Here is a 13,060-nt window from a genome sequence, read left to right on the forward strand (position 1 = left end):
AACCTCAAATCTGGTGTGGTCATGTGACCACTCGGTTGACTAGAATATGATGCAAGTGACATTGTGCCAGTTCTGGACATAGCACTTAACCTGCCAGACCCATCTACTTTCTACTGCTAGGATCTCTGAGCAACATGTAAAAAGCCTTACTATTCAATGGAGTGATCTTGATGTCCTTCATCTAAAAGGACAGGAAGAGGGACCCAGAACATCTCTTAAGGGTTATCCCTTCCAATATACTATAAATGTGAATTAAGTTATCCTGCATTTTACAGAATACTCAGTTATCAGGTGAATAAGAGAGTGACTCCAGTCCTTGCCACACAAAACAGAAGAAATACCCTGCCAACAACTGCCTGAATTCCTGGCTCACAAAATTTTGAGATAAAAGAATATGGTGGTTATTATAACTCATAATAACTGTGGGACTCTGAACCCTACATGAAGACAGGACCTCAAAGTGTGGTATTTCCACCACAACAATTTAAAGTATATGACACTGGTTTTAGTGCCCCAAAATAGCAGCCACCAGGATATTATAAGTGAATGCTTAAAAGACAGAAGTAACTATTCCAGACTGTGACAAAAGTGAGCCGCCATCCAGCACTGAAAAAATGTAGTAATTCTGTCACCTATAGGAAGGTAGAAAACAAAAAATGTACTTAAGTGAATAGGTGGATTTCGCTAAAATTTCCAAGGAGAATATTGAAAATTGCAGCTGTTTCTTATAGCAGTGTGTTATATAAAAAGGCATAGATTTTTTAAAAATATATTGCTTAAAAGATTAACTGTTACATCTTCAGACAGAATTTACAAGAAACATAAAAGAACGAGAAATTACTGGCTTCAAACATAAAACTCATTCCCCTTTCCAGTCTCTGCAAAGAGCTAAGTACTCTAAAAGTATAAAGGTCATCAAAATAAATGTCATTTCAAAGGTGTGGAAGTTAAGACACTTGGAAAGATCATGGGAAAATTTAACGGTATGTCTCACAAATACATTAAACTAGACAAACATAATTCTAAGATTCCTAAGAGTATTATCTGACGGCATGTAGAGTTTCAGCTGAAGTCTGAGCAGGGCCTGTTTCACAGATATTTGTGAATATAGTGCTTGTATATTCCACAAAGACTTTAAATAAATTACACTGAAGGAAGCACCATAGCCTTCCCTTCTCAAAAGGAGCCTCCATTTTATTACCTATTCCTACATCTCTCCATTGTGTGCTGAGTATGTGGAAGAAATACCGGGTCTCAAAGATTTGTAAATAGGAAAATTATCATTTGAATCGTGCACAATAGGACCTGCAAACAAGCAGCTCCATCCACACTCAGCCTGGATATAGACGTTGAGATACTGAATTTCAAACAAATGCCACGATGGGATGATTTCCTAATTGAGCTGTGAGCATCTAAATCCTGTCTTTCCACTTTGAGATGCTTGACAGGCCCTTAGAAATCTGAAAACTTGACTGGGAAGACCTTGACTACATACCTCCTTATCTACACGAGGAGGGACACTCTATTTCTAAATATAGTTAACTTTTTACCCAAGAGTTTTTCTATAGCATTTCTCATCTCTGAATTTCTCAACGTGTATATTAAAGGATTCAACATGGGTGTGATAACTGTATAAAAAACAGTCATGAATTTATCAATAGGAAAGGCGGAAACAGGTCTAACATACATGAAAATACAGGGAACAAAAAAGAGGACAACCACGGTGATGTGGGAGCTGCAGGTAGACAGGGCTTTACGCCTCCCTTCCTGACTGTAAGTTTTAAGAGAGTTTAGGATGATTCCATAGGATATTAATAGAACGATGAAGATGACCATACACATTGCTCCACCATTGACAACAACAGTGAGGCCTATAAAGTAGGTGTCAGTGCACGCCAGTTCCAATAATGGGTACATATCACAGACAAAGTGGTCAATGACATTGGGGCTACAGAAAGGGAGACTGTACACAACAACAATTTGAAACACAGAATGCACAAAACCTCCAGTCACAGCCGCCATCAACAGAAGGATGCAAACCTGTCGATTCATGATGGTCAAATAGTGCAGTGGCTTACAGATGGCCACATAGCGATCATAGGCCATCACCACCAGAAGGATGATCTCAGCACCACCAAACAAGTGGTCTATAAATAGCTGACCCATGCAAGCTGGGAAGGAAATAGTCTTTTTGTCACAGAATAAGTCCACAATCAACTTAGGAGAAATGGTAGTGGAATATACAGCATCTATAAGTGACAGGCAGGCAAGGAGGAAGTACATTGGGGAGCCCAAGGAAGGGCTGGAAATAATAGTCACCACAATGAGTAGGTTCCCCACCATTGTCATAAAGTATGTGAGTAAAAATGTGACAAATAATGCTTTTTGCACACCAGGATCCTGAGACAAGCCAAGTAGCACAAATTCTGTAATATTGTTATTCTGTCTCATTTACTCTTCTTCCAGGCTTATATCAGAAGTGAGAGCTCAGGAAAACAGGACCTGTAATGAAACAGTGAACAGGAATATGATCACATCCTTTGTGTCACAGAGCACATCTTCATTGTTGTATCCTCAATATTGATTTACACACAATAAACATTTGGTAAGTCTCTGTTGAGTTCCTCACACAAAGAGCCCATCTTCCCTTAAGGATTCTATTTCTCCTCAAATATTTTAATTTAAGCCAAAAGTTCAATGCTTCTACCTCTTAGAGTTAGTGAATAGTCTACGCAGAAGAATAGTTAAAGTCCCAACAGCCATTCATACATTTCATAACTTCTTATTTAAAACATTTTTCTTGGCACAGAAGTCAGCTGTGATGAATAGGCAATGGGTTCTTGGTCTCAAGAAACTTACTCTCTGATGGTATAATAAACACTAAATAAATAAGTTGAAATAGATTGAAGTCCTTTGTGTTTGTACTTGTGGTATTTATGATATGATCTATGTAGCACCAAGAATAACATCTTATAAAATATGTCACTCAGTGCTCTCGCCTTCTACTGTTAGACCTTCATTCCCTCATGCCTCAAAGGATGTTCAGTCTTAATTAGTCTTTCATTAAATGTCAAACGACAGGACTATAAACTGTATAAATGCTATGACATTATTTATCACATGTTAACTTCTGCAATTATTTGGTCTGACTCTCTGTCTACCTGATAAATAAGGAGCCGTGTTTCTCTCCATTTTATCCTTACCTATACACCAATTTTACAACACTTACAGACAATATTCAAATTATCACCAATTAATTTTGAACTCAAGTGAACTAATTCATGACTATCATCAACTACCAAATAAGCAGTGAGTATTATTTTCTGAATTATTGGGATGAGCTAGGTGGTGAAAGAGGAGAAAGTAGACACTGTAGAAAGACATACAGAACAGTGGGACATGGTTTTATTTATAACACTATTTAGATACGAAGAGTACTCAGATTCCAAAAAGAAGCATATTCTAAGAGAAATTCCAAGTTCAGTGTAAGAAGGCTTGGATTTGAGTCATTTTCTGAATGCATTTAGAAGTCTGTCTCAGTTTACTCACTGGAAAACAATGGGATTAAAGTTGAGAAATTCAGAATCCTTTCTAGTTAACTATATACAAAATGATTAGTGCACCTCTTTTTATGGTATTCTGCTGACTTTTTTTATTTCTTTTATAAATTTATAAATAAATAAAAATTTCCAAGTTCATGTCTGTTACATGAAAAATGGTAGTCTGTGGGACATGGGGTTTCATAATTATAGTAAGCAAATAATGACTATAAGTTTCTCACTCAGTATGTACCTATCTAAGATCTAAGAATTTTTGGAGAGAAAGTGCGGCATATGGTGAATAATGTGGACACTGGAGCCACACTGCTTCAGCTACAACCTCAGCTTCACCATTTTTAATAAACTTTTGGGCCATTTACTAAAGTTCTCTATCCCTTACTTGCATCCTCTTTAGAACTGCGAAATACCCCTTACCTCTTAGAGTTGTTGTTAATTAAAACAAAGTAAAGTGCCAAGAACACTGGCTGGCACCTCTTACGGGCTCAATAAATAACAGTTATTATTAGTGTTCTTGAATGATTCACTGTGAACATAGAATCAGAACAAAATATGCAGCTCTCTGTCAACTGAAAAAGATTTATAGACACAGTCCAGGAAAAAAAAGAAAAAGATACCTATAATTCAGGAAAGCCTTTTGTGGGCAAACAATAAAATTGTATGTCTTAGAAAATAATGATTGAATTATATGAGTAGTAATTTTACCTGTGATGGAATGTATCTTGACGAGAAGCAAGCAGAATTATAGTAAAATGTTGGACCCACCATCAGGGAGAGCTCAGGAAATGAAAAGGAGGCTAAAATTATAAAACAGAGAAATGTAGTTAATGAACATCCACAGCAACAAGAAAAGTAATGGGATAATACAAGTCAGGTTAGTAATCTTTTGAAATCCTCTTCATAAAGATTCCATTTATTGAAGAAATACTGAAAGTGTACTCTCCTGTGGGTCCCTGGGATGACTCAGGAGGTTTTCTGGGGTAGCCAAAGCAAACACCGATCAGATCCTAGTAAAAAAAGAAAAGAAAATTCAAAAGAAAAAGAACCACGTTGTTACTCTAAGTCTCTAGATCTGACGGCGAAGGACAAACCAATTAAAGAGAAAAATGGGACAGGTTGAGATACAAACCAAGACTTTCTGATTATTCACTGCTCAGGAAAACTGCAGAATTACTAAACCTCAAATGTAGACAGGATGATTCCATTTACATAGATCTGGCAGTGGAAAGGATGTGGGCAGAGAGAGTTTGAGTTGTCTCTAGAAGCCAGCTGTGATGAACATTCCTCATGTTTCCTTCTTGTTACCACTTCCAGCTAATCACAGAGTTCTGTCACTGTTGAAGCTGTAAATCAAGAGACACATCTGCTAAGAAGACAAGGGAATAATGTAATCTATAGCCAATTCTATTATTTTTTCACACCTTACTTGCTGCAAGGTTCATTGCTTTTCCCCGCTTCCATCATCAAAACTAGATTTCAACAGGATAATTCTTCTGGCAATTTAATGTTTACTTGTAAAACATGTGGTGTGCAAACTTGTAAACTCTCCTCTACAGTTTAAGTAATTAAAAATGGAATACTTTATAAACCGAAAGATACCATTATTAGGGTTTCAATGTAAACTGCTCAGTTAACATTTTTCCAGGAAAAAAAAATTGATTTAACATAGTTTCTTAAGAACATGACATTTTCAAAAGATAAAATGCGATAACAAAAAACCTCTATAATATTATATTTCACAGTCACAGTTTTATAAATCTATTTAATTGACAGTAGATTAGGTACTTTCCTCAGCATATATATCTACTAGTATCTTTGCTGGGATATTTTTAGATCCATAAGTAAAAACCCATATTATGCTTCCAGAACATAACAGGCATTGGTTCCTTCACACTCTAACTCACTTGACATGATCCAGAATATTAAACTCTCTGATCAAAAATATCTGAAAGTAATTGTACACATCATTAAAATATATGTTAAAATATAACATTCCATAAACTAAGATTATGATTAAAAATCTACTGCTTTATCATACTTGTAATATGGGACATGTTTTTCTTCTTATTTAGCAAATAGAAAAGGAAAACAAATTAGGCTATATATTAAAACCAAATATACATTGCATATAATGAAAAATGTTCATGTTGCTAGCTTAACTTTCCCAATTAGATTCCTTCAACAAAACAATACGGTATTTAAGACATTAGCCACATTTCAACATATCAAAAGAATTTTCAATCAATATATTTTGTCAATAGATTCAAATAGTCACATCATGGTCCAAAAAAGCAATGCTTCTTTCACTGAGCATTGATGTCAATACCTCATGTATCTATGTTATTAGTGTGATCTAATTACATAGATTAGTGAAGGTATTTAAATATTCTCACCTGCTGGAAAATGTCTTCATAGAAAAAGATACTATCGTTGCATGACTATGTAAAAATTGACCTAATTAGTGGAAATTAACCTAGACAAGACCCTTATCTTGTGACACAAGTGAATAAAAATGTACTAACACTAAAATTTTTTATGTGAAATATTCCTCAATTATGGTGAAGCAACCAGAAGTACTTTACTGTAATTGAAGATTTATAATAACATTCACGTGCCCAGCTATTAAGCTTTGTACCTAACAAGGAAAATGCTGAAATTTAACTTCATGGAAAAACCAGTGACAGAGCATTCTCACAGGCAAAAACCAAACTCTTCAGTTTTTTAGTCATCCAAATTTCATTCAAATAGTGTACCCCTAAGTCCATTTCTTTCCTAATTAAAAACATGTCTTTGTATCTCCCCCTACCTCGTCCAAGTAAATTGAGAAGTTTCACAAATTTTTACAAGAAATGGAGGATATGACAAGAAAACATCACACCTAGAGAGCTAGATTCCAACTGAAGACATACTCTACCTTGGGCAGAAATTTAACTCTTCAGGTATTTCTTGGGTTATTTTATCAGGAAAAAAATATTTTCATTATGTGTGTACACACAATCTATGACTTATATCATCACCACTTAAAATAAAAAAGTCATTATAGCTTAGTTAATTTGAATATTTGGAATAAATTCAAATGAAGTAACTCCCTAAATACCTTGTTTTCTCCTTAGAAAATCCCTTGAGGGAAAAGACTTGGGTCTCACCGAGGAAGAGCAGGTAAATGCCAAGTAATGTGAAAAGCCTATAATGTGAAAAGAAAAATGCTAAAATAAACTGAACAATAAGTTATGAGTTTCACATTATGAAATACTGACGTAAGGCAAGTAATATTGAAACCAGAATGAAGCAGGAACCAGCCCCAGGTTCTCTTCCTTAAGCATATTCCCAACAAGGAGGGCCTTACCCTTCCTGTTAGAAAGACCATGCGCAAAAGCCCTGAGGCTTAGAGACAGAGAGCCTAAGGACAGAAGTTGACATTCTCATTCTTGAAAATGTAGGTAATCATAGTTGTACAGTTTTAGAGTACAGGCTTTTGATCAGGGCCTGAATCTATGTCAGATATAACCATAATGATCTGTAGTCCATTAATTCAATTCTTTAATTTTATTCCAACATCAGTAACTATTTATACAATAAAGAAATTTGTATTTGCCAAGAAGAGAGCAGTGCTTAAGGTCTGCCTTTGTTATTTCCATGACTTGGCTTACCATTCGCTCCTCTGAACACTTTGATCTCATCATAAGTTTAGTTAAATATTGGCTCTTTGGTGTCATAAGAGCCCTAGATAAAGAGTCCCGTAAATACTTATCTGAACCAGCTAAGGTCTTTATCACTTGACAGGCTCCACTAAAAGTTGTTCATTTTCAACTTACCTAATAAATGGATTAAATTCATCCACCCCAAATGTAATACGTATCACTTCTAAACTTTGAAGAACATGTCTATAAGCACTGTGCCCTCTTACTAGTAATGGTGAAAGATGCATGAACATATCTTTAATTCTGAAGAACTATCAGATATGAACAAAGATAATGTGGATTAAATTATGACTCCAAGATGCAGAACTAATATGAAAATAAGCCATAATTCTCTAAGTCCCTTCTATCTGAATTTGAATAACTACTAATGCTTTCCACTTTTTGGAATGACACAATGGTATTTGTTAGATCAGATGATGCCTACAACAGTCTAGAATCTGAATTTATTTGCTCCAATAATAAAAAGTACATAAAAACTAATGCATAAATTGCCAAAAATATGCCATAGTCCATAGTAATTCTCTGCAACCCATACCTATTACCAAGCTAGAAAGTTAAATATACTTACAATATACATTTATTTTTTAAAGGAAAATGCATGTATATTAGTCCCTTCTCAAATTGCTATAAGGAAATACCCAAGACTGGGTACTTTACAAAGAAAAGAGGTGTAATTGACTCACAGTTCCGCATGATTGGGAAGGCCTCAGGAAACTTACAATGATGCCTCTTCACAGTATGGGATGTGATGAGGTTTCTCTTCAAATAATCTGATCAATCTTGTATTCTTTAATTCATAGTACCCCTCAATTTGTCTCCTTTTTTTCTCCTTTTCCCTTCTTGCCTTTGTTAAATGCCCAGGCACGCCACAGTGCCAAGCATTATCAGTACCAGCTCACATTCCTTTCCTTATTTGGAAAGAGGACTCACTTTCTGGCTCATTACAGACACCCCTTCCCCTTTCCCTCCACTTTCTTTCATGTGCCCACCCTACCTAAGAAAAATCAAATGTTTAGCCAGCTGGGATCAGTTTAGATTGTATGACCTAACCCCGACCAATGGGGAAAGGGTACAGAGGCAGGACTTGTGTCAGGAATAAAGGCTCTCGTGCCCCTTTGTTCAGGTGTGCTCCCATGGCAACTGGCCAAGGAGGCACCCCTCTGCGCAGAAGTAAAATTACTTTGCTAAGAATCCTTTGTCGGAGTGTTCAATTTCCTTAGGATTTTGAACGTTATTCCTAACTGTTCTGACGTCCATCTTTGGAACTTGAGTATTCTCCTTCGGGAAGGGGGCCTTCGATCACCCCACCCATGGGGGACATGTCCTACTGTCTAGTTACGGTGGCCCTAGGGTGAGGGACATCAAGGCCCACCCCTTGTAACGAATAAATCTGGATTCTCAGCAAAGCGGGTAGGAGAAGTTTGCAAGACCTCGATGATAAGAGGACCAGGTAATTCTTGTGCACGGAGTAAGGTAGGAGATTTCGTGAAGGCACAAAGTATTTCCTGGGTGGTCGGGATAAGTTGGAGGCTGAGAGTGTATAAATGGGAGTAAATATTGTGGCTGTGGAATGAGTGAGTCTTCTCTGCAGTCTCGTGCTGCCATCTATTGACTAGAGGTGGCAGCAAACAGAGTAGACAAAAGAGGAAGGGGGAAGGTAGAAATCCCAGAAAAGGTGGGATTGGGGCCCTTTTCCCCAAAGCCTCAGTAAGCCTTAGGAAGGGGGAGGGTAGAAATATCTAACAGGAGGGGTTGCCCCACCCCCTTAATAATCCCTAAGGTAGGGAATGTTTCAAGTAAGACAGGAAAATTTAAAAGTCTAGAGTAATGAAATTCCTTCTGATAGCCCCTTGGGGCTTATGCTAATGTATTGGAAAGATAATGAAAGAACCAAGTATAAACGAAAATAACAGATGATAAAATATTGTTGTTTCATTTGGGTTTGAGAAACCATCCTTAAACCCTCACTTTTCTGGCCAAAATTTGGGTCTAACGAGGAGCGGATTTGTCAGCTCTTAATAGAACACGTTAATGATAGGAGCCCTGTCTCCCAGGAAGAGATCCATTACGCCCTCTGCTGGCGTCAGGGGCCAGTTCTCCTTTACCCTTTAGACACCGGAGGGAGAAAGTCAGAAGCCAATCCTTCTAAAAGGGAAGAAGTTCCCATGCCCCGACAACCCACAACTAACACGTGGGATCCTCTAAATCATCATCTCTCCTTCAGCGCCCCTAATCCCCCTCGCTCCGCTTCCCTTCTCAGGTCCCTCCCCTGTTTCCATCACTCTTCCGGCTGCCCCTAATCCCACCCTTCCGGTTCCTGTCTCAGGTGCCCCAGCTTGTGCCGTCACTCCGGCTGCAGTTTCAGGTTACTCCCCAGCCACTTCAGGTCATGCTCCAGCCTGTGCCCGTCACTCCGGCTCTAGTTTCAGGTTATTTCCCAGCTGTTTCAGGCAGAGGCCCAGCCCGCTCTATTCCCCCAGCTGCTGCTGTGGATCCCTCCTCTGCTTGTGATACTTCTGCACATATTGACCCCCCTCCTTATACTCCCAACTCTGCAGAATTCTGAGCCTGCCCCCTCCCAACCTATTAAGTATCCCTCTTTAAAGGGGCTTCAACAAAATAGAACAATGTAAAGAAGATATTCAAAACTTTCCATTTTCCTCCACACCCAGAGAGCCAGATCCAACTTTCTTTCCTTTAGGAGAGGTACCACAAGGCCGGAGGAAGCTATTGGCTTTGTAAGTGCTCCCTTGACTAGTTCAGAGGTCCATAATTTGAAAAAGGAGCTTCAGCCATTACTGGATGACCCTTATGGAGTAGCGGATCAAATTGATCAATTTTTAGGGTCTCATATATACACTTGGGCCAAGTTGATGTCCATCTTGGGCATCCTCTTTTCAGGGAAGGAATGAAGTATGATTTGGAAGGCTGCTATGGTGGTTTGGGAACGTGAACACCCTCCCGGCCAAAATGTTCCTCTTACGGACCATAAATTTCCCACCCACGACCCTCAGTGGGACAATAACAATGCAAATCACCGGGAAAACATGCAGGACCTAAGAGAGATGATAATAAAAGGAATTTGAGAATCAGTACCCCAAACTCGAAATCTTTCTAAAGCATTTGATATTAAACAGGAAAAAGATGAGGGACCCACTGGGTTCTTAGATAGATTGAGGGAGCAAATGAGACAATATGCAGGGGTTGATCTGGGAAATCCCCTTGGACAGGGACTGTTAAAACTTCACTTTGTTACTAAAAGTTTGTCAGACATTCCAAGAAAATTACAAAAAATAGAAAATTGGAAGGACCATCCCCTGAGTGAACTACTTAGGGAGGCTCAAAAGGCGTATGTCAGAAGAGACAAGGAAAAACAAAAACAAGACAAAACTTATGCTATCTACCTTCCAGCAGATGGCTCCAAATCCATATATCTCCAAGCAGGGCTTCCAAGGAACCAGAGATTATGAGGGGCCTAGACCCCTCCAAGCCTCCATTTAGAGGGCGGAGGTCCTCATAAATAATAAGTCCCCAAGGGGTATAGGTGGGGCAAGGGCAGAGAATGCTCAGACTGAGAAGGGAGAAGGAAAAGATAGATGTTACCGATGTAGAAAAACAGACCACTTCAAGAGCGAGTGTCCTGAACTAGAGAGAGATAAAGAGAGAAACACACTCATGACTTCTGAGGAACAATAGGGGAGTCAGGGGCTCCGCCTCTTTTATTTTGAGTCCCACCAGGAGCCCTTGATAAATTTGGAGGTGGGACCTAAACGTGAATTTATCACCTTTCTAGTCGATTCAGGGACTTCATGCTCCTCTGTTTCCTTCCACCTGGTCTCATCTGCTCTTCAGAAGAACTTTTAGTCTCAAGGGTAAAAGGAGGATTTAAGGCAAAAGTTTTAGAAAGCACAGAAGTCAGATATTAAGATCGATTTACACATATTCAATTTTTATTGATTCCTGAAACAGGAACTAATTTATTAGGAAGGGACTTAATGTTAAGGCTAGGCATAGGCCTTCCAGTGGGCCCTAAAGGATTCATCATTTCACTACATTTACTCACTGCTGTGGATGAGAAATATATTCATCCCAATGTCTGGTCAAAGGAAGGAAATAGAGGGAAACTCCAAATCCTTCCAATACATATCAAACTAAAAACCTCTGGGGATATAGTCGAAAGCACTATCCCATTCCTTTAGAGATCAGAGTGGGGCTAAAGCCTGTAATTGAGGGTCTTGTTAAAGATGGGCTTTTTGAACCCCATATGTCTCCTTACAATACCCAATCGTGCCTGTCAAGAAATCAGATGGGTTGTATCAATTGGTGCAAGACCTTAGAGCTATTAATCAAACAGTCCAGACCACTCACCCCATTGTTCCTAACCCTTACACCATTCTTAGCAAAATTCCGTATGATCATCAATGGTGTACAGTGATAGATTTGAAAGATGCCTTCTGGGCATGCCCCTTGACTGAGGATAGCCACGATATATTTGCCTTTGAGTGGGAAGACCCCTACTCAGGGCAGAGACAACAATATCAATGGACAGTCCTGCCCCAGGGGTTTACAGACTCCCCCAACCTCTTTGGTCAGATCCTAGCACAAGTACTAGAGAAAGTTATAGTCCCTAAACAAATATGTCTGCTTCAGTATGTGGATGATCTCCTTATATCTGGTAGAGACATAAAAGAAGTAGGTGACTTCTCTACACACATTCTCAATAACTTGCAATGTGAGGGTTTGCAGGTCTCAAAAGGGAAACTTCAGTATGTAGAACCTGAAGTTAAATACTTAGGCCACCTAATCAGTGAAGGTAAATGAAAAATAGGACCTGAAAGAGTGGAGGGAATTGTTTCCCTACCCATGCCTCAAACTAAACAAGAACTCAGGAAATTTTTAGGACTAATTGGATATTGTCATTTATGGATTGACTCATATGCATTAAAAAGTAAACTTCTATATGAGAAACTTGCCCAGTGGAAGCCTGATAATCTCTTGTGGACTTCCCAGGAAATCTAGCAGATTGAGGAATTGAAAGAGATGCTCATAACAGTCCCTGTTCTAGCTCTACCCTCCCTAGAAAAGTCATTGCACCTTTTCATTAATGTAAATAAGGGGGTAGCCCTAGGAGTGCTCATCCAAGAACATGGAGGCCACCGACAACCTGTGGCTTTCTTTTCAAAGATCATAGACCCAGTCACTCGTGGGTGGCCCCATTGTATCCACCCCTCCATCACAGCTACAGCAGTATTAGTTGAATAAAGTAGGAAGTTAATCTTTGGAGGAAAGTTAACAGTAAGCACGCCTCACCATGTTAGAACTATATTAAATCAAAAAGCAGGGAGATGGATCACTGACTCAAGAATTTTAAAATATGAGGTTATCTTACTGGAAAAGGGTGATTTAATATTAACTACTAAAAATTCATAATCCAGCAGGCTTTTTAACAAGTGATCCAAACTTAAAATGAGAGCAAGTATGTTTAGATCTAATTGGCTACCATACAAAAGTTTGACCAGACTTAGGAGAAACTCCCTTCAAGATGAGGCAGCACTTATTCATAGATGGGTCCTCCTGGGTGATTGAAGCAAAAAGACATAACGGGTATTCAGTGATTGATGGAGAGACACTTGAAGAAGTAGAATCAGGAAGGCTGCGTAATGATTGGTCTGCCCAAACGTGTGAACTGTTTGCACTCAGCCAAGCTTTGGGACATTTACAAAACCGAGAATGAACTATCTATACTGACTCTAAGTATGCCTTTGGGGTGGCACATACATTTGGGAAAATTTGGATGGAAAG

General features: G+C 38.7%; 1 protein-coding gene across 1 annotated transcript; it reads right to left on the reverse strand.

Moving 5' to 3' along the window:
* Window positions 1–221: 221 nt before the first annotated feature.
* LOC103235801 (olfactory receptor 4A5-like) lies at window positions 222–9,166 on the reverse strand. The gene is made up of 4 exons (XM_007998890.3): window positions 7,942–9,166; window positions 6,655–6,741; window positions 4,263–4,900; window positions 222–2,502 (listed from the first exon to the last, which is right to left on the reverse strand). The coding sequence occupies exon 4, from the start codon at window positions 2,449–2,451 to the stop codon at window positions 1,504–1,506; it is 948 nt and encodes a 315-aa protein (XP_007997081.3). The 5' UTR covers window positions 2,452–2,502; window positions 4,263–4,900; window positions 6,655–6,741; window positions 7,942–9,166; the 3' UTR covers window positions 222–1,503.
* Window positions 9,167–13,060: the final 3,894 nt, after the last annotated feature.

This window comes from Chlorocebus sabaeus, chromosome 1 (assembly GCF_047675955.1).
Source record: "Chlorocebus sabaeus isolate Y175 chromosome 1, mChlSab1.0.hap1, whole genome shotgun sequence".
Lineage (NCBI taxonomy): Eukaryota > Metazoa > Chordata > Mammalia > Primates > Cercopithecidae > Chlorocebus > Chlorocebus sabaeus.

Coding starts and splice junctions, on each gene's coding strand:
- LOC103235801 (XM_007998890.3), bottom strand. CDS start 2,451: ATGAGACAGAATAACAATATTACAGAATTTGTGCTACTTGGCTTGTCT.